This window comes from Telmatherina bonti, assembly GCF_933228915.1.
Source record: "Telmatherina bonti genome assembly, chromosome: 3".
NCBI lineage: Eukaryota > Metazoa > Chordata > Actinopteri > Atheriniformes > Telmatherinidae > Telmatherina > Telmatherina bonti.
The window spans coordinates 16,793,313-16,815,915 of NC_136621.1; the positions used below are offsets into that span (position 1 = coordinate 16,793,313).

Here is a 22,603-nt window from a genome sequence, read left to right on the forward strand (position 1 = left end):
AGTGATGATCAGCACAACTAAAGCTAAAGGGTTATGAATTCAGTGGGCAAAAATAACTTGTAAATTTATGTCTAGGCAACTTCCTAATTAAGTGCTTAGCCTATAGACGTTTTGATTTTTACCCCAAATATACCTGCATCTGTATTCTTGTGATTTTTCTACTAAAGCATCCCAAATTTTTCTACATTACCATATTTAATATAAACTTATAGTCATTATGGCCTTACCAATAACGTTTTGGGGGAAGTGGGGTGGTGCTCTTTAGACCCCTGAGTAGCGGCCTAAGCTTTTGTCCTTAGTAGCATTTTTTTCTCCTTACGTTGATTTGTACTGTAATTAGTTTTGAAACGAGTATACTTTTACACCTTTACTTGAGTAAAAAGCTTGAGTTAAAACGGTAGTTTCTATATTTCTACCGAACAAATTGGAAGTGAATATTTGATATGTTTAAAGTCTGGTCTATTTGTGTGTTAAAGTTGGAACCACAAGAGCAGTGAACAGGGCAGGAAGCGACACCCGTACTTCTAATCTGAGTTTCACCATAGAGGGATAGATTCTAGTGGTACATTCTGGCTGTTTTTATGCCAAGCCTGAAGAGGAATATTCTGTGTGTTTCATGATGACTTCAAGTGATGTTTGAAAAGATCTTGGATAAACTAAAATCACTCACCTGTTGCCAGTTTAACTAAATGTTTTAATTTGGTTAACATATTCTCTTCTTTGCTCAGTGTGGTGTCATTCCAGGATGATTACTTGGCAGCAGAACAGTATAATTTTCTGTTTTTGAATTAACAGAGATGTCAGTGAATGCAACATTGCAGTACTGTAAAAGTAGAGAATAATCCAGTTTTTGATGGAGTTGTGCAATAGTTAACTAAAATATACTTACATTTTCTGACAAGTCATTCTCAGATTTTGTTGGGGGGATTTTCCTTTCAAGTCTTGTTAAATAATGTATTACAGGAATATTTTTGATCCTCAGAGACTTTCATTTTTACATTCAGCTGTTAGAAACAACATCATAAACAGGAGTTGAAACTTAACTAAACATGAATGAAAGTTGTTTTACTGTTTTATTTAAAACTCAGTTTAGTTAAAAAGAAAAAGTCTAAAAAAAGAAACACACACAGTGTGAAAATGAAACAATCTTCTTCTGAAACTGTTCCTTTTCCTTGTCCTAAATGTTCTAGCTTTTCATGAAAGGAAATCCAGGCATCAGCTTTATCTGGAGCCATCGGGTGGAGAAGAAGATTCTGCTGGTGCCAAAATGTCCCCCCAGGGCTTCCGTAGTCCAGAGAGAAAACGTTCTCAGCTACTGAAGTCACAAGAATCGTTTATACCCAGAAAATCACAGTGTTTGTCTGTTTTTCCGGGATCTCTGTCTGCTTGTTTCAGTCTGTGGGAGTCCTGCTGAGGAGGAACATCTGATAAGGTGTTTTCTCATCAGGATGGGAGGGGGATCGGGGGTCCTGCTTTACACAAACATCTGTAGACCTGCTGAACAGATTCCTGTAGAGAAAACACAAAAAACGGGACAGTAGAACCAGATTCAGCGTCACCTGCTCAGCTTCCTGTTAACTTAAATATCTAACCAGCACATCAAACGACAGCAACTCAATGCATTTAGTCACATGGTCAAGATGATTCAACACCTTGTTGAGAATTAAAGGGTCCAACCCCGTATTAGCAAGGCAAAGTAGAGTGTTGGGGTGGTGGATGACAAGCTGCATTTATTCAAACTTTCCAACTTTTGCTTTAAAGTACAGACATGCAAACTGTAACACAAAGATGGCGACCACTAAATAATAAAACAAAAACAAGTCCGTTGAAACTTTTTCAGTTTTCTGACCAAAACTAACAAAAATACCTCTAAAACAGTCTCATCATCAGGTACTCATAAAAATCTACCTCTCTTGTCTCCAGGTTGCCTTCATCCTCTTCATCCTCTGCCTGCTAGTCAATAATACAAAGTGCTGACAGAGTAGTTGGACTAATTGGACTCTGTGTAATCAAATAAAGAGATGAGAGTGTTCAGCATCTCTCAGTAATGAGTGTTTCATCAGAAGAGGGAGAGGATCTCAGAGGATTAATCAACCTTTAAATCAGATGACTGGAACTAATTAGTGAGAAGGAGAAGAGAGGATATTCACTCTGATCTAAAATCCACCCATCTGTCTGACAGAAGATCCTGCTTTCACACATTAGCAGGAATTATTTGGTCCTGAACGGTCCGGGTTCAGGTGGCACCAACATCCAAGATCAGACTCAACTCTGGAAAACAGATCAAGCCCACTGAGACGGGATAATCATGGATCTGAAGTCTGGATAAGACAAAGCTTTCCGACATGTTTATAACTTCTTCATCACAGACCCCTCTTACAGGAGGCAGCATGAGATCCCATAGTCCAGAAGATGTTTACACATACAAGAAAGCAGCAATCCTAACATGTAGCGCAGCAAAATGCTGGACAGAAACTCAGCGAAATGACTTCCAAGCACTGGCATACAAACCAAACAGTTCAAACAATTATATGGGAATGTAAGAAAACCACAGAGTTCTGTACAGCACAGTAATGTCTACTATAGAGCTTCTGCTAATCTCTCCAATTAAATACTCAATTAAATAATTATTCAAATAGGTCCAGCAGCCTATGAAGTCCATCAACATCAGCTGATGGTGTCACAAGATATTTACCTTTGTAAAAACTGGAAACTACTTCTCAGGTTCATGTGTTCCCTTCCATGGTAGCACAGTTCCTCATTAGACGTTACTTTACTCATCCCTGTACTACTTCACGTATTCCTAGCAATACTTTACTGATTCTTAGGACTACTTTACACATTCCTATGACTACTTTACTCTTTCTTGTGCTACTTTACTCACTCCTTAGGGCTACTTTATTCATCACAAGGGTTATTTTATCCTCTGGTTTTCACTGAAAGCTATGAGGAGATGAGCATTTTCTACTGTATTCCAGGTAAACTTACACATTAACACATATTATTCTGACACTGCTGTAGCAACCTCACATGTCTCAGCTTTCTGTAGAGACCAAGGTTAGACATACAAGCGGTGTATGTTGTTTTCCCCAGGAGGCAGATAAATCATGAAGGTGTTATTGGTTTTAATGGTTTTAAAATTAGTTTAAAGTCCTTTTTCAGTGACAAAAATAAATCAACTAGCTTCATGTTTTAAGCTTTAAGCCTCATTGTGAAACTGATGACAAGTTGAGGTTCAGGTTGGTGGTTGTTTCTACTCACAATGGCTTCTGGGTCTCTGGGTGGCTCAGCTAGCTGCAGGATGGAGGTGGTGATGCTACATGTAGTGCCACTGGCCATCCACACCCATCCCCATCCCAACGCCTCCCACTGTACCTGCAGGAGCGATAACACACTCAGGTCAGATCTGATGAACTGCTGCAGAAGCTTCCCAGCTCACAGAAACACTTCTCAGGTGAGGTGGTTAAACATCTGCCACAGAAAGTCACAACAGGTTAACACACCTGTTCTCAGACCAAATATTAAATGGAGTTTGTATTAAACGGAGAAAGCCATAACGCGGGACGTCAACTAGAAACATGACTTGGAAATCTATCAGCTTGTGCAAACAAGACAATGGATGAGCTGCAAGCGACCGTCATTAACAGCTCATCCAACATAGTCGCGGTCAGCCTCAGGCATTGAGGAACCAGACATGAGGATGTTTTGGCTTTTGTCAGGATCAGCAGGTACAAATGTATCTGATCGTTGCTGGAGGGAGGCCTAGCCCACTCATCCAAAAGGTAAAAATGAGCCGCCTCTGAAATTCTGTAAAAATCTGGAGCAGCTAAACATCGGTGAAATTCACATTTGGTCTGAGGATTGTTTCCAAGCATTTTACTCAGAAACCTTTTCATCCAAGAAGCCAAAAAGCCCTTCTGGGTTGTGGTTCTGATAGAGGTTTCCCTTTCTGGTTCAGATATGTTTTTATTTTATGACTAATAAGACAATTTAGGCTTTGCAGAAACAGACACTGAAACAAAGACAGTGAAAGACAAGAGGAAAAGATATTTTTTAATGACTGTATTCATCAATAGTAAAAAAAAAAAAAACCCAAAAAACTAAACTCCGTCATAACATGCTCCGAGAGAATCCTCTCAAATTTCTCATGAACAGACAAATAATCTGTCAGTGATCTGATGTAAGGTTTGGACGGATGTGTATTTTTACCAGGTGGTCTGATTTCCATGTGTGTCTGTCCATCCATGACGAAGCCTCCTATTGGTTGACCATCTGGACCGAACGGTCCTGCCTGGCTTACTGCGGACAGAAAGACTTTTTAATGATCACAGCCTTACACACTGAGACAAGCAAACCCTCTCCTAAAACAGAGAAAAGAAAAAGTGTCCAGATGTGGACAACATCTGTCCACACCTTGGACAGTCGCCTTGTCCCGTATACACACAGACACATTATAAATATATATATATATATATATATCTACTGGTAGAGATTTGTCATGTAAATGCGAGGGCACACCATATCATCTCAGATGCTGACTTTTTTAACTTTGCACTGATCACAATCCTTTTCCTCTTTGGGCCAGAGGACATGATGTCTGATTTCCAAAAAAACTATTTAAAATATGGACTCATCAGACCACAGAACACTTTTCCACTCTCCATCTGTCCATGTCAGACGAGCTCATGGTTAGAGGAGCTGGTGGCGCTTTTGGGGGTTGTTGATTTATGTCTTTCATGTTGCATAGGAAAGTTTTAACTTACAGTTGTAGCGATGCACTGTGTTAACACTGGTTTTCTGAAGGGTGCCTGTGTTCACGTGGTAATATGACAAAGTGATTGTTAATGCAGCGTCGAGCAGTCACAGGCATTCAATGTTGGTTTTCAACCTTGTTTATGTGCAGAGATTTCTCCAGATTTGCTGAATCTTTTGACGACGTAGACTGCAAATGATGAAACTCCAAATTTCCCTGTAACTGTACATTGAGAAATGTTCACCAGCTGGTGAACTTCACACCATCCTCGCTTGTGAATGACTGAGCCCTTTGGGGATGCTCCTTTTATACCCAATCATGACACTCATCTGTTTTCAATCAGCTTGTTCACCTGAGGAATGTTCCAGACAGGTGTCTTTTAACCTTACTTAACTTTCCAGTCTTTTGTTTCTCCAGTTCCAGTTTTTTAGGATGTCTTGGAGGCGTCAAATTCAAAACCAGCAAATGAAGCCAGAGAGGAGCTGAAGGAGGCTTTCAGTTTTCAGCTGTTTGCCTTCGTCCTTATTCATCTGTGTTTCCAAACTTTTGTTTGGAAGTCAACCTGGAGGTTAATGCCAAGAAAGCTGAGGGGCCCCAGGCTAACGTGGCTTTAGCTCCACTTCAGCTGGGGTAACTGTTTGTTTTAATCCCAGGTTAAACGTTGAATGGAGTGCTTGGTTGAAGCGATTAGCATCTTTGTCTGGAGATAATCCTGCTGAGGTTTAGAGTGGTCCCCCGGAGTTTAAGCCTCTTTGGTTTAACTCAGTGAGGAGTCGAGAGGCCAAAAACTGGTTTCAGATGAGTCGATTTCATCTTCTTTTACTTTGTTGATGCCAACATTAGAAAAAACACCTGCTCCATATCCTGATATCAGAAAGTACATAAGCACAAACTCTCACATCTGAGGAAGGACATAAAAAAAAGTAACCTGGTTTCAATAAAAATGTTTATCAAAGAAAAAACCTTTATATTTAAATACAACAGAAACAAAAAAGCTTCATTTTTCTGAATAAATCAATTGTTTACTAAATACTATCCATGCCAATAAAAAAAAAAAAACTGCAGTTACAGGAGGGCGAGCATCAAGCTTGTTATCAGTGGACAGTTGAAAGGCCTGCATCTCTGGTGGCATGAGGGTTGTATTAGTGCCTGTGGTTTGGGCAGCTTCCACCTCCGTGAAAGCTTCATCAATGCTAAAAAGTACAGGGAGGTTTTACATCAGGGGTTGGCTAACTCTGGTCCTGGAGAGCCACATTCCTGCAAGTGTTAGGAGCTTCCCTGCTGCAACACACCTGACTCAGATCTCAGATCAGTGGGGAATTAGGAGACTTATGATGAGTTTGATGTCAAGCTCTGCACAAGTCTGCTAATTAAGGTCTTTGACCTTTTGCCTGACTGGATCCATGTTGTAGTCTGCTCCTATGGATTTCTCTCTTCTTGTCATTGACCCTCACTAGCCTTGACCGCGACCCTTCACCTCGCCCTCTGCCAAGTCTATTAAAGCTACGGGGTGTGATCTTGCTCAGACATTTAAAAAAAATTTTTTTTTACTCTGGTTGAAGTGGTTCCTCGTCCTGATAGTAATCGATACATGTTGTAAACATGAACAATAAGAAACTAAGTTAAATCCCTCAGTCTACTGTAAATCTGTAAAAACTCTGACCAATCCAAATGTTCGGACCGAAATTGAGTTGTTCATTTCTTATATTTCGTAAGCTTCTTCTCCCGGTTCCCCTCCTGCAGCGCATACCTGATAGCCACACCCTGCATGTAATTAGCATGTTAGGATGAAAATACAAAGTAGTGAAGAAGAAACTCAGAAGGCAAACATGGCTGAGAAAATGCAGGAAGGATTTCCCCGAACCGGCTCGGTTTATTTGCCTCCTCCTGCAAAACAGCCTAGAAAGAAATTGACTGGTGGAAAAAGCTGCAAATAAAGCCTTGGATCGTGCAAGGAGCAAATCCAGAGGGGGAGGAGCTAAGACACGGTGCCACTTTCAAGTCTTGCTAGCTCCCAAACATTACCTACCTGAGCTTTAACCATCTTTCATTTGCTGCCATTCCCAGGTGCACCTCCACCTCAGGTGGACTGTCTGTCCAGTAAATCAGATTCTTCCATACATGCTTTTTGTGAAATAAAACTCTACATCCTCAGTTCAAGTTTTGGCTTATTTTGAGTCTAAGTTTTCACAGGTCATTACAACATGTTCATTTAAGACACAGAACCGACTCACCTGCTCTGTTGGACTGGTCGATCATGGGCTGAACGATTCGCCGCCTTGCATTGATGAACCTGGAAAGGAAGATTAAGGATCACGAAGGATTCATTTTTTCTGAACTAAACTTTATGTTGGACTTTGAGCTCTAAACTGTCTTTACAGGGTGGGTTTAGTGACATCAGTAAAAGCTACATTACCTTGTAGCCAAGCTTCAGTTGTGTGTGGGAAGTAATTGTGGCACTTTGGCTTCCAGATAATGGGCAAATTCCTTCATAGCAACCAGTGGTGGTTATACTTTCTAAATATAACTATATGACTAAAAATTTGTGAATCTGTGTTTTCGATCTTAGTGAGCATATGAAGCAGTATTTTTTGGTAGATTATATTCACAGCTGTAACAAGGCACCTATGTTTTCAAAATCAGCTTTTAATGCAGAAAAGCGGTCAAAGTCTGAAAGTCCAGATCTTTGGATGCTCCAGGTCTGTGGATCCCAAAACTTCCCTCTCCTGACCCCCTCTACCACTCGATTTATGGCCTCTGAACTCTCATTTCAACAAGAGGGAAGAGAAGGAAACAACAAATGCAGCCACCACTTCAGCTGTACAAGGAGACAGTGGAGAAGAAAATCTCCACCAGAACCAGAACCAGGAAGGAAAACCTCACCAGGACCAGAACCAGAAATGACATCTGGCTGGACTGGTGGGAAAAATCTGAGCAAAAATCAACATTTTGTAGAATCATAACTTGGTTGAAACTGGTGTTTATAAATCAGAGTAATGAATCGGTCCCAATAGTGTAAACAATAAATCAACAAAGATATAAAAAATGGTTCTACTGACACGACTCGCAGATGCTAAAACTCAAACCAACATGGCGACCATGAACTTAACGTGACTCAAAAGATAAACACATAAAATCAGATTATGTTATGCAACAACAAAGACTCCATCTTGGCCATTTTCAGTTAAGTGATTTGTCTGTTTCCATAGCAACAGTAGCATTGGTTTATATTATAACAGGACATCAAAGGCGCCTAAAATAAAGCTAAAATAATTCAAACCCCAAAGCACAGCTATCCTGAGGGGTGGAGCTTTTCTCTGACTCCAGTTTTGTCTGTATTTTTATAGTATAGTATTATATCCTTCTGCAACCTTGGACTGGAATATAATGGTATTGAAACTAGATGGATGTTTAGATTATCAGGTGGTCTTATTTTAAAATTTCCTTTCCTTTTGTAACAAATGCCAAAAGATATGAGCAGAAGATGCAATACTGATCTCTGAGGAACTCCTCGAAACAAGTTTTAGTTCCTGGAGACAAAACTCACATTTTTCTGAGGTTTGTTCAGAACGTCTTCCACCTACATCTCAGCTGTAAGGTTACAATGAATCTGCTGTTTTGTATTGCCATTTGTAAACTAATTATTGTCTACGATAATGTTGTGGATCAGTAAAACGACCCTCAGGGCTTTCAATGAGCTCTCCTCTCTTCAGAGGCCGTGAAGAAAACCTTTCAGGATTGAAATATTCTGGTTGTTAATTTCAGGTTCACTCAAGACAAGACCAAGTCTCTCCCAATGGATCGGTACTTACCAGTTGTTGACCTGCAGGATGGTGAGGCCAGTGTCTTGAGCAAGCTGTTTTTTCTGCTCCTCTGATGGATACGGGTGCTGCAAAGGGACAAAACGGAGAAACATCAGCAAAGGCTGCTTGTTTATGTTTTGGAGAAAATAAAGCTGCTGCTAATTAAAGATGAATGAGAGAGTCCCTCATTAATAAAGAGATGAGAAATACAGCATAAATAACAGGAGGAGGTGCAGGTCTAATTAGAGGAAGGGGCTCAGTGGAGTTTAGGTTCAGATTGAATGCTACCTCAGGACACAAATGTATTTATTGAAACCTCAATTCATTCATATGAAATGAAATGAATTTTTTTTTTGAATAAATAAATAACAGTAATCATTGTTTATGATATACCTTTCATTAATCATACCAGATATTTATACCAGGGGTAGGCAACTCCGGTCCTCGAATGTTAAGAGTTTCCCTGCTGCAACACACCTGATTTAAATCAATGGCTAATTAGCAGACTTGTGCAGAATATGATGTCAAGCTCTGCAGAAATCTGCTAATTAGGTCTGATGTGTGCCAGGTGTGTCGCAGCAGAGAAACGCCTAACATTCGCAGGACTGTGGCACTAGAGGACCGGAGTTGCCGACCCCTGGTTTATACAAATACCCACAATATAACAATGGATTGTTAAAAATGCTTCAAATGCTCCCTGAATACCACACAATGTCAAACTGTTGCCATTTTTTTTATTATGAAACAGGCCAGATGCAAAATTAGAATGATTTAATTTTCTTTTTGCTGTACATTTATTCATGAAAATTCAATTAAAAAAAACAAAAAAACATCTCTTCCAGGATTTTCAATTGCATATTATATTTTATAAACATTTTTACAGTGAAATTTAACACAGAAAACATTAGTCTATTTTCTTAACCACTTAGTCCAATTCAGGGCTGTAAGAAGCTGGAACCTATCCAGCAATCACAACTTCATATATATGTATTTATAACTGTTTCTTTATCTATCTATCTATCTATCTATCTATCTATCTATCTATCTATCTCATTGTACAAAAAATTTATTTTCCTTTAAAATAACTGTATAAATGGGATGCAATAACTGTGGTTTCCAAATACTGAACAAAAAAACAGCTTTTACAGCAGTTTTTTTTACACAGTAAGTGTAAAAATATTTTATTATATCTGATATTATAGTAATAACATCAAATATTCATGTCAGTGGTAGTAGTCAGTAGCTAGTCAGTGACGTTTGTTGACAACCAAATCACATGTCTGCCAGCTGGTAGTGGAAGCAGGTTGTGGAGGAAATTTCACCTCTTATCTTTTCTCATGTAATCAGCTCTTACTTGTTTCTCTCTTTTGAGATGCTCCACATCATTTATCAGTGCTCAATGTTAATGTGAATTATCTGACTTCATGATTATGGTGACCTGACAACGAGATGGGAAATAGTAGCATGGACAACCATGTCCCAACTTATTCCATAGATGGTGACATCTGATCTGGTGAAGTAAATGAGGAAATCAAACCAGGTGAGCTAATGAACGGAAAGCAAAACAAGAAAAATACACAGGGGAGCTAAAACAGGAAAAACTACTAAATAATACAGAAAACAAGACACAGGAAAAAAACCCACATCACGACATGTTTCTCTGGTTGCAACTGCAGATTTTTTATTTTATTATATATATTTATTATTATATATTTTTTATTATCTGTTCATTTTTTGATCTTGTTTTAATAAACATCTGTTAATCTTTTTATAACTCATTCCACTCTTTGGTAATCAATTTGGGCACAACAGGCTTCATCTCCCTTTTTGAAAACATGGTCTGGTGACAAGACGTGGTCATAATTTTGCGACATTATTGGTGCGTAGAGGATTGCAATATCTTATGAGAAACTTTAATTCAACAATCTAGCATGAAGCATACAAACAATTTTTATGAACATATTTGTGAATATGAAAGAGGGTTTTCATTAAAAAAAAAAAAAAAAACTATTTAAGAACAAATGTAAGATTCTAGTGAATGAGGCTCGATGATGCCATCAACATCATTCAAGTTTGAACCCCGAGAGTCGTGCTCCACGAGCTGTTTTTAGATTAATTTACTACATAAGTTTAGTTATAGGTAAGGTAACTTAGGTTACATATTTTCACGTTCTGTGGGTAAAAGGAAAGAAAAAGACTCATAAGCAACAGAGCTGGAGAGTCTGACATCCATAAATTATTCATTCCATCCTAAGTTTTCACGCATTAATCTTCATTTGGGGAAAAATTAATTATTGAAGACTTCAGGGAGAAAAACAAAACATCTAAAGTGTTTATTAATCTACAAGTGATGAAAAGAGATGGATCCAGGAAAACTTTGGTACAGTCAGACTTATTGGAGCTTCTGGGACAGAAGTTGCAAACAAAAAAACTTTTTTAGGTTGTTTAGTGAAACTAGTTTGAGTATTTATCCTCATTTTCTTTTTTGTTTGTTTTCTAAAAAATATCTGACAATGATTTCTCTTAAAAAAAAAAAAAAAAAAAACCTTTTAAAAATTCTGTTGTGATTTTTTTCCTGTCTTGAACTAAAAACCAAAACTTTTTCTTCCATCTGACGGCGTGTTCGCTTCATTATCAGAGCTACACTGATTTATGCTGCCTGGGAAGAAAGGCATTGCTCTGATGTATGTGACCACATGCTGAACAATGTGTGTGTGTGTGTGTGTGTGTGTGTGTGTGTGTGTGTTTGTGTGTGTGTGTGCAGGGGCGGGGTGAGAGGTCAATAAAGGTGACCCCCACAGAGCATTGGCTCTTGGGCCCCTGGGGGTCCTGTCACAGAAGTAATGGATGATGTTTTCACTCCAGGGTGAGGGAACCACAGAACAGCCGTCCTCTGATCCCAGTTTTAACCAAACCGAACAACGGAGATGATTTCAGAAGAGTTTAAGGTCTTATTAAAGTGACTACAATCCTGCTGCTGCAAGTTGCTGCCAAACACTTAAACTGATTCCTCCAAACTAGTTATTTAATGGTTCTCTTACCAAGTTGGGTTACTTTTGACCCTGAAGTTTCTATATGCGAAAAAAATATCCAGTGGCTTTAAAATGAAAAAGCTAAATGTTTCCAAGGTTCGCCTACAGTTATTTAAACAGGTTTTGCATTAATAAAGTCCAAAAGTACTAGTGGTCCAGATGGTCAGTCAGACTTGTAGGCCTACTAGAAGGTGAAAAGGTATCAACAAATTTCTGTCTTAAAAATATGATTTCTGAACAGTGACCTGTATCTTTGGTCACACAACAGCATCACCAGAGTAAATAATTTTATACTGAACTTTTTACTGCTTAAAATAATTTATTATTATCACATTATTCACTTAAAAGTAAGTCAGCTTATGCTCCAACTTAAGCTAAAGAGTTAGCTCATTAAGTTTAGTCTTTTTTTTAAAAATTAATACTAATACCAGTAATTTTACCAGCAGAGGTTATTAGTTTTTAGTGGTTAAATTCTTATCAGAAAGTGGTTGTTAATTGTTTCTAGTGGTTTATTAGTCATTTTTAGGAGTTGTTAGCTGTTATAAAAGGTTAATTAGCAAGTCTTACCAGTTGTTTGTTGTTTATGAGTAATTGTTGGCAGTTTAATAGCAATTTTTGCTATCTTTTTAGTAATTGTCAGCAGCTGTTAGCAAGGTGTAAGTAGACCCTTTCTTCAATTATGCATAGGTGACGTGCATGTGCACTTCGCTGCGTAAACACAAACCTGCAAAACGGCAAAACCGCAATAAAGACCATAAAGGCTCAGCTGTTATGTGATGTAGGCTATGTGTTCATCTTTACTAAGGAACTTTGAGAGATATATTCAACTAATTATGTATGTAGTTATGTATTCAACATCAGAGTGAGAGGAGGATGTGAACAGAGAATATGTTTTTACATATGCATATGTAAAATACTTAGCCAGCAGAAATTTGGTATATTGTCCGTCTGTGGACGTGAAAAGGAAGTTGAGAGACAACAGCCAGAGCTGGTAGCAGTATGAGTCATTCGCAGTATAGACCCGTGTCCACTATTTTCTCTTGAATTTCAATGTAACTTTCACTGAACCATTTATTTAAGAAATGTGGAACTTATCAAGTTTCTTCCACAATCTCATGAACTTAAAGCAAACTCAAATTTATCTGGTTAATTTAACTTCTACAAACTCACATCATTCCTGCTCATTAAAATAAGTCACATAAGAAATAAAAATCTCATAAAAATTAATTGAAATGAAATAATAATAAAAAAAAAGAGGCAACAACTAGTTAGATTTTACAGTAGGAGTTCAGTCAAACTTTACTGTCTGACTCCAGCAGCTTCACTGTCATTGGTTGACCATTGAATTCAATTCAGTTCAGTTCAATTCAGCGTTATTTGCATAGCTGATATTCAGTCTCTTGCCAACTTGACATCAGACTTGAAACATCTCATGATACATGCTGATCTCTGTCTTCAAGGACTAGCTCACACTACAGGACTTTTAAACCTAAACTTTATGTGCTGGTTCTGAGTCAACAGCTTGATGAACAGTCACAAGTTTTTCTGTTTGAACACTTCAAATGCACAATTTCTCTGATGTAGACTTTCAGTTCCTGAACAAATATCTGCTTTCAGATTGTTAAAGAGCTAGTGATCAAGGAGCTGCAGTGAATGAAAGCAAAGATTTCTGGATATAGGTGACAACACAAGGCAAATCCCAGAGAATGAAAACAACAACAACAAAAGCACAATTTCAACACAATTTGAGGTTTCCTGCACCTAATATTTTTATTATGTTTTGACCAGAGTTTATCTATTTGTCTGTTTGTGTTCAAGATAACTCAAAAAGTTATGGATGGATTTTCATAAAATTTTCAGGAGTTGTTGGAAATGTAAAGAGTAAGAACTGAATTAACTTAGGTGGTGATCCGAATCACCGTTTAGATCCAGGAATTTTTTTAAAGGATTCTTTAACATTGTTCTTGGAGGAGTTTTGTGCTCTCTAAGTGGTTTTCTAGTTTATTCTAGTAGGCCTACTGGGTCAGATCCCCTTTCCTACTCTTGACATTCCTCAGAGGTTTAGCTCTGTATTGACATGATAGCATCACACAGTTGCTGCAGCTGCATATCCATGATCCATGCAGTTGGGAAGATTTGAGCTTTGTAACGTGGTGCATTACTCTGCTCAAGTAGCCATCATGGTACATTGCGGTCATTAAGGGATGGAAATGGTCAGCAACAACACTCCACAGACTGTGGTGGTTAAACTGTGCTTCTTTGGTACTAAAGGACTCAAACTGGGCTAAAAAATATGTATGTGGGATATAAAAAATATCCCACACACATTGCACTTCCAACAACCTGAAGCATTGATACAAGACAGGATGGATTCAGGCTTTCATGATGTTTCCACCAAATTCTACCTCTACCTTCTGAATGTGGAGCTGACATGGAGACTCATCCACAACGTTTTGGAGTCTGCGTGAACTGAAGTGGCAGTTTCCTGTTATTAGCTGGCAGGAGTGGCCTATGGTGTGGTTTCCTCCTGCTGCAGCCCATCTGCTTCAAGGTTGGACATGTTGCGTATTCAGAGATGGCGTTCTGAATACCTTGGTTAGAACCAATGCTTATTTGACTTCCTGCTGCCTTTCTATCATCTCCAATCCTTCTGCCCGTTCTTCATCTGACCTCTGACATCAACAAGACATGTTGGTCCTGACAACTGCTGCTGACTGGGTATTTTCTCTTTTTCAGACCGTTCTCTGTCAACCCTAGAGATGGTTGTGAGTGAAAATCACACGAGATCAGCAGTTTCTGAAATACTTAGGCCAACATGCTTGTGATGAGTAGAACTGAACTGAAAAAGATTTTTTAAATAAACTCAATCTGGATTGTGGTTTCTGAACCTCCGGCAGCTTTGCAACATTAACATTTCAAGCTGCAGAGAAACATGTGGCAAACTCGAGGAACGTCAGATTTGTAGAGATCATCAGAAGGTGTCAATCTTCTCCAGCAAACCTGAAAACCAGAATCATGATTTCCCACAAGACACATCCACTCTGACATGATTTAGTTTGTAAGTTGGAGGCCAAAGGCGTAAACATCATCATCATCATTTCCATCTGTTGCATCTGTGGTGCCAAACATTGAGACTGCAATCAGCATGGGGTGCCATGGGGGGGTTGATGAATGAAGGACACACATTAGAGTCGCTGGAAAAAGACAGAGGCAAGGAGTTTTCATCGAAGCCATTTGATGCCCGATGGCGTTATTAGAGAAGCTTCCTGTTTGGTAATGGCTCTGGCAATGTGGAAAGATACATTGGCAGGCGTGTTGCTTCTTGTGGGCTGTTGTGTCCTCGCCATTCACCAACATCTGCCACTCTGGGGTCGTAAACTGCTGCTGATGGATGGGTGGAGGTGTCCCGCTGCCCTCTGAACCCTGATGGATGTTACGGGGTGAGTTGGAGGTGGAGGAGGGGGGTTGAGGTCAGGTCCAGGGCTTCCTGCTCAGTTCAAGAGGCCCAGTCCTGAACAGGGTGGAGTTCTGTGGCCACGTTTGTGCTTTGAAGTTTCTGTTATTTCATCTCAGTCCTACTTGTCGTCATGGCGAGGAGTGCCTGAACGTTTAACCTCTTCTCAATAAGAGCAGTATGAGATCCTACAGTCCAGAAGACGTTTACAGACGCTAGGAACCAGATATATTAACATGCAGAATACCAAAATGACAGGGAGAAACTCACCTAAATGACTTTACCAAGTGATGGCATCCAAACCACACACAGTTCAAACCCCAAGCAAGTATATGGGAAAAACCATGAGAACAGCTCTTTTACCAAGTTCTCTACTTGAAGCAAACCATAGTGTCAGATGAAGCAGAGACTAGCTAGCTAGTACACAGATCCTCATCAGATATTACTTTACTCTTTCGTACATGAACTGGGTAATATGGCTTTCTTTTAGGAAATATTTTCTATTGTGTTCCAGGTAAAGTTACTCTGACACAGTAATTCATATCTCGATTTTATCACTTGTGTAGTATTCTCACATCTGAGCTTCTGTTGAGATGAAGACTATACATTCAGGCCTTATAGTTGAGAAGATATACTTTATTTGTTTTGGGTTTGTTGTTTCAGACGGGAGGAATAAAAATAGGCCTCATTAAGAAGAGCTTAAAGTCTTTCCAGATGGAGTCATGTGTGATTGGCTCGTTAAAGCTGCTCTTTAATGATCCAAGCAACCACAAGCCAAACAAGGCTTCTTCCACCTGCTTCTGCTCTGAGCAGGAGGGTGGCTCGTGGTCTGGTTTTAATGAGCTGTTTCGTCACTGAAGATAAACTCAGTCCCATTACAGCTTCAGATTTCCAGACCTTCTGGTTTTCTGAAGGTCTGTCACATTGCTGAGCTGCAGCATCTCAGTGCGGAAGAAACTCTCAGTGGTTAATCGACCCAACTGCAGCTCGGAGTCACTGATGAATCATCTGTTTTGGATCATCTTCAGATTATTTATAATACACTCCCAGATTTTCATCTTTAATCATATCTGGTTCTGATTAAACTGGTCTGACTTGGAACTCCAAATTCTCTAGCTTTGTTTAATCAAACTGTTCATTGAAGAAAAGTTTATTTCTGTTCTGAGGAAATTCCCATGAAACATTTTTAATGATGATGTTCATTTCAGGAACATCAAAGCGTTTCTTCTGCGGGGGCTCAGATTTGGTCCCTACGATTTTGTTAATGTAAAGACAGTTCATAGCGAGTAGATTCAGCCTGAAGGAAAATCTGGACTTCACGTGACATTTTTGGATCAACGTTCCTGTGTCGATGCACTGTAAAAAAATCTATGAATCACCCAGGGAAGGGACGTCATGAGGGGAAGAACTGTTGCCCTGGAGACACACAAAGTAGGTAACAGGTAGGAGGCGAATCTGATCCAGCAGCTCAAAATGAAACCTGAAAAGAATTATGATGTTCTTATGAGTGCTCTGTATTCACTTGAGTGAAAAAGCTATTTTTTTAATTTGATATGATAATTTCACACACACACACACACACACACACACACACACACACACACACACACACACACACACACACACACACACACACACACACACACAGAAATCTTTCATTTTTTTACATATGTGAGATATTTCCAAGTTCCAAGGCTGTGATCTAGGAAGTCCACCTTGATGGGTAAGAGGTATCTTCAGTGCCAGAGGCTTCTGCTTCACAGAACAACGCAACAAAACATCTGGCAGCCTAAGCATGAATGCTTGATCTGTTCTTCTCAACATCAAGACCTCAGGAAAGAAGATCCAGTTTGTTCTTCAGGTTTCCACACAAAATACAAATAGACACTTTGTACAAACAAGGAACTAAAACAAGCCATTCACAACGTTTTTCTTCTCTCGAATGAATGAATGATTATTTATTGCAATTTTCACTGTATGTACACCAGAGATTGAAATCTGATCCTGTTTTTAATTAAGCTAGATCTTCCCTCAAGTATTCAGAAAAACCTATAAACCAAGCCAGGTTTCAGTGAGATGATCAGAAGATCAAACATTGTCCCTTTTTTTATCTCATCAGACTGATCTGACGATTCTGAACAAAACTCCAAACACTAATTTAGATTGAACACCAAACAGTGTTGAGTAGCTGCTGGGGGCATCAGAGTTGGACCCAGATGACTGGGCTTAGATAACTGGAAAGGAACTGTATAAGTCCTCCACTTGCACCAATTTGAAAAGAAGGTCTGAAAGTGGAATACTTAAAATTGAAGATAGAGGTAAGAAGTACATGGAGCCAAAGGCCATCATGAACAACCTGTCAGTGAATAATGACATTGCATAGTGAATTGTTTCTCTTTTTAGGTGATGATTCATGCGATTGGAAAGTTGCCAAAAATAAAAGAAATTTAGAAAAAAAATATGGTGAAAATGGAGTTGTCTGTTAAATTCTCTTGATTATGGTGGTTCTGACAGGTTTGATCACACTTGTGGCATCCCACAAATCATTATGCTGGAGATAAATTGGACATAGCCTAAACAAAACCTACCCCATAACACGCTTTATTCACATGTTCACAGCATAAGTATTAACTTATCCAGATAAGCCTTTTGGAATATCTCCCAGGTATGGGTGCAGATGGCACAAGGGGGAGTGGGATATGTCCCCCTGAGATTCATAGTGAAACCGGCTAAACCGTCCTGTTCGCTTGACTGCAGGGGCTTTGAGACTGTGGCTGACATGTATTCACCTCTGATTGGACAGTTTCCGGCCAAAAACAGAACTAATTTTAGTAACTCATTGATGAAAGGAATCACTTTTGGTTGCCATATGGACAATTAATTTATCCTTAATTACAAAGCACCCAGAAACAAACTGGATATTTTATTATATGAATATTAAAAGCCTACAACTGATGCACATGTATACAAAAGAAACTATAATTGAACTGGTATGAAGAGGGTCTGGTCTACAAACTGGTGCGAGGTCAGGAATGAGCAGGATAGGAAGAGCAAAGTCTGAATTAATGGAACACAAAAGAAACTCGCTGTTACTACAATGCATATTAAAACAGGCCAGTTTCTATCCGTTGGAGCAGGGAAGTCAGCAGGCAGGAAACAAAGCTTGTTCTTAATCCATGATTTCAAGTAAGAGTTTTCCAATGGCTTTTTAGTGCAATCCAGTGGCCCATAGATTATTAGAAGAGTAACTGTCTGAGTAACTACCAGTTAAAGCCCAAATTACACAGAAATAATTTATTGAGCTTGAACCTCCGAATTCAAAAATTCCATCTGCACCCCTGCAGATTGACATTACTGTCAATTTAAGTATGTGATTGGTAGAAAGTTTTGACAGGAAAGGGCTTCATCATCATTTTCAGGTCAAAATAAAGGTCCTTTAGCAACATAGTTGTGATAGCAATCTTTTTTGTAATGACAATAGGATAAATAGTGATGTTATCATGAATCACTCAATGTGGATTTAATATATAGAGAATAAACACTATAATTTGTGGTTGGATTGTAAGCCTCCTGGGTGGAGGCTCCTGTTTCTGAGAAACTAATGATGATATAAGTGATGCTGGAAAATAAATTAATATTTCCACTGCAGAATGAGTTAATCTGATGTTTAAATAAAAACTTAATTTCATGACATTTATTTTTCATAACTGTCAGACCTGCAGCTTTATATCTCTTCATTCCTGCCCTTCACACAACCTCGAGTCTCCTTCCTGCCTCCAATCTGTTGCAGCACTCGCCATCCTACAGGTTCACCTCAGATTCCTGGCAGCAGCCCCAGCCCCACTGAGTCGACAGTGACCGATTTATCCTGACCAGAGAGGAGATGGGGGTGCAAAGTAGAGTCAGTCCTAACTGAGGCCGTCCCTCTGTCTTCTTTTACTGCCTGATACATTTCAGCCTCATGGGAATCATACATATTACTCTGCAAACTGAAGACAGATTATCTACAGAAAGCTCATCACAAGGAAATTCCCTGTTCAAAACAAGACACACCTGAACACACTGGTACAACTCAGTAACCAAACAATCACGGCTTCCCTCATCAAGAAATGACAGAAAAAAACTCCCAAAGAGACAAAAACTTTAACGACCTCCATACAAAAGCGTGATGAGACCAAGAGAAAGAGGCTGGGAACAAAAAGAAAAGAATGTTTGGGTCAGAATAGCACTCATTACCCAAACCCATGTGTTTATATTTCATCAGTTTCCCCACTCCTGCTTCATCTTCCTAAGAGTCAGTAAACGGTCTTGTTTGTCCATTCCAGTCATTTTTTTCTCTTGATTTCTGGTCTCCATCCTTTTTATGTTTCCACATACAGGATGAGTTTCTGTTGAGGAAACTCACTTTTTCTTAAAGATCAACTGGACACTGGGGGAATTTTTCCCACCCTAGAGGACAAAAAAGTCCTCTACTCCCTAAAAAACCTGCTGTTAAAAACATCACAGATAAATATTTTTTCACTCCTCCTGCTGAATCAAATGTTATCAGTTTTCATTAAACAGCTACATCTTGCCAACAAACTGTCATTTAAATTCAGTTCAGTTCAATTCAGAGTTTTTTATTTTTTATAGCGCCACTTCACAACAACGTTGTCACAGGGCACTTTACATACACATCATTTCAAGCCAGTGCATACATAGCCTATGATAGAAACCAACTGATTGCATCAAATCATGACTTCAATCCAACCCCCCCATCCTGAGCATGCACGAGGTGACAGTGGGAAGGAAAAAACTCCCTTTTAACAGGAAAAAAAAACCTCCGGTGGAACCCGGCTCAGGGAGGGCAGCCATCTGCCTCGACTGGTTGGGGTGGAGAGGACAGGAAAGACAAGTTAAGTCTTTAAGTTGATTGGAAGAGGCACCCATCCATTCTGTACTGCATGTATGAGGTCAGATCATGGAAGCAACTGCCTAAACTGGGAAGCTCAAACTTTGTCTCCTGGCCCACATTTGCTAGCTTGTCTGGTCAGATCCCAAGCCAGCCGAGAGATGGTGTTCCCTCAAGTGTGATGACAAATGACAGAGCTTCTCACCCAATCTCCAAGGGAGAGTCCAGCCACCATGTGGAGGAAACCAGTTTCAGGTGTCTGTATTTGTGATGTAATTTTTTTGGTCACTACCCACAGCTTATGACCATAGGAGAGGGTAACGTATATCGACCCGTAAATTTAGAGCTTCGCCTTCTGCTTCAGCTATTTCTTCATCACGAGTGACCAATCACGAGTTTACATATGATAATTATTATTATTTACCAAAATGTCTTACTTGAAAATTATTAGAAAAATGCTGAATCCAAACATATGGTGTGTAAATTGTAAAAATATTTGGCGTGCTAATGCTAATGCTAACACTAATGCTAAACCAAGCTCCTACCGTGAGGTGCTGGAACAACCAGGCTCTCAGGATGTTGGTGGCCACTTTGGGGAAGATGCCTCTCTTCTTGTTGTGCAGTCGGTCTTTGTCATTATCGTCATCCTCGCCTGTGCTGGGTGATGCAACGCCATAGGGCAGGCTGTCACCTGAACAACGTGGTGAGATAGAAACCCAAATGTTACCTAACGTTATCACTCTCATGTAACACAAAACAGACTGGTTGGGTGATAAGGCATCATCTGGATTAGGTTTAAGATCCAGCAACAGAACTGGGCAGAAAAAAACATTTTTAGTGATTGGACAGAACATCTTTGGTTAAAACTCTTCACACACATATAAACAGCTGGTTCTTTTATGTGACCGACCCAAACAAGACGTTCGTCCAGAACCCATCTACAAGTAATTTGGCCGCTTCATTTGGGGCCAATATAGAACGTGTGGACAATCCCACATGAGGCCCACTTTTTCAGCCCATTTACAACCCACACAAGATGTCTCCCCACATGTTGGATCAGACTGGTTTTAACTGGTTCAAGTGTTAATGAACACTTCTGTTAGACTTCAGATTGAACTTTTCTTCACCACAGTTTACAGTGAACATTTGCAGCACTTTCCTAGCCGATGGGTTCACCTCCACCTCCCTCCCCCCACCTGTGGCACATGATGCTGCATTTCAACTGGAAACCACCAAAAGCAGCTGGGCCGCCTTTTTACAGCTTTGCCTGTTAAACGATGCTCATTTTCTCCTCTGTGTTTTTATCAGCGCCAGGCCGAGGGTACAGCTCTGGGCCCCGGAGACCCACGTCCTGCCTGCAGCCTCAGCTGAGTCAGGCCTGAACTGAGCGGCTCAGCTTGAAGAGGTGGAAATAATCATAAAAGCTATGCATAATTCCATAAACAAGCTCTCAGCCTCATTAGGCCAAACCATCAACTCCCTGAGGCTCCTTTACCTCTTCGCCTACCCCTCAGCTGCTCTCTGATGAGGAGGAGGAAGAAAAAGTCAGACTGACATGGCTTTTGACAACTTGGCTTCATAACAACCTGAAGGACATGAACAAGAAACCAGAAAGGTGGAGTCGAAACATCATGATTTACAAGACATGTTTTGGTTTGTTTTTTTCTTTTTGACACCATGTGCAAGCATGATTTAAAAAAAAAAAAAAAAAATCAGAATTAAATTGAATTAAATTGAAGATTGAATCTCTTATTCTCAGTGAACACAAACAGGAGAAGTTCTGCTCAAGTTTATACATTATTACATTTTTTTATTTAATTGGTATTAAACACCATGATTAATTAATCCTAAGAAAATCTTTACAACTGCTTTGTGGTTCCCTCAATTTCTTTAATCCACTGTAACATCTATTACAACATATATTCATGCATTCTGATGTTTGAGAATCATTTTTGAGGAAAAATAATTAATTTTACTGTTCACCATTAAAACCACCCCATGACAGGTCTGTGCATAAAATGCTATTAAAAAAAAAAAAATCGGAATACTAAGATATGTAAATAGAGAGTAATACCCAAATTTAGAGGAAAAAATAAACAACTATGTCAAGGAGGCACTTTAATGCTTTTAGTGCTCTCAGAGTTTCAGATGTAACCCGAGACCAGTAGCACCAGTATCACAAAATCACACCAAGATGAGAAGATAGAAACTTAATTAACAAAGCTATTTCTGCCTTCACAATGCCATCATACACTGAGCCAATAATAAAACAAACATAGCGCCACCACAACTTTGATAAGAGTTAAAAGAAAGATCTGTGCAGCATCTAAGCAGGTTGTCTATCAAACCTGACTTTTAGCCTAGACTGAACATAACAGACCACCAGAGAACTGATAGATGGGACATACTCTAATTACCTATCTTAATCGTAATCAATAACCATTTGATCTCTGCTGACAGACTGTGATATTTTAGATGTAACTGTCACGTTGAGATTGCTACCTTGCTTATAGAATCCGTTCAGAAGTATTCTGTTTCTGTAGCAGTGTCACTAAACGAATCAAAAGATCAATCAATGAAGTGAAGAATGACTCATCTCATATAACGTTACTGACTGGATGGAAGATAAGAGGGGGTAGTTTGCTTCTTGTAATCTGTGTGTTGAAAGAG

At 39.3% G+C, this 22,603-nt stretch overlaps 2 protein-coding genes across 2 annotated transcripts in view; one reads left to right on the forward strand and one right to left on the reverse strand.

Annotated features, from left to right (window-relative positions):
• Positions 1–1,369: 1,369 nt before the first annotated feature.
• meis1a (Meis homeobox 1 a) lies at positions 1,370–20,983 on the reverse strand (the record flags this gene model as incomplete). Its single annotated transcript, XM_079262535.1, has 7 exons — positions 1,370–1,509; positions 3,262–3,375; positions 4,210–4,299; positions 6,988–7,046; positions 8,566–8,642; positions 20,479–20,624; positions 20,965–20,983. 6 exons carry the CDS (start codon positions 20,981–20,983, stop codon positions 3,317–3,319), a joined length of 450 nt encoding a protein of 149 aa, XP_079118661.1. The 3' UTR covers positions 1,370–1,509; positions 3,262–3,316.
• Positions 20,984–21,099: 116 nt separating this feature from the next.
• spred2a (sprouty related EVH1 domain containing 2a) overlaps positions 21,100–22,603 on the forward strand; it is a gene marked incomplete at both ends in the record, with an annotated part of 10,088 nt that continues 8,584 nt past the window's right edge. The window contains 2 exons of the mRNA XM_079262548.1: positions 21,100–21,103; positions 21,242–21,254. Coding sequence (XP_079118674.1) covers positions 21,100–21,103; positions 21,242–21,254 — 17 coding nt within the window. The remainder of the gene's footprint in view (positions 21,104–21,241; positions 21,255–22,603) is intronic.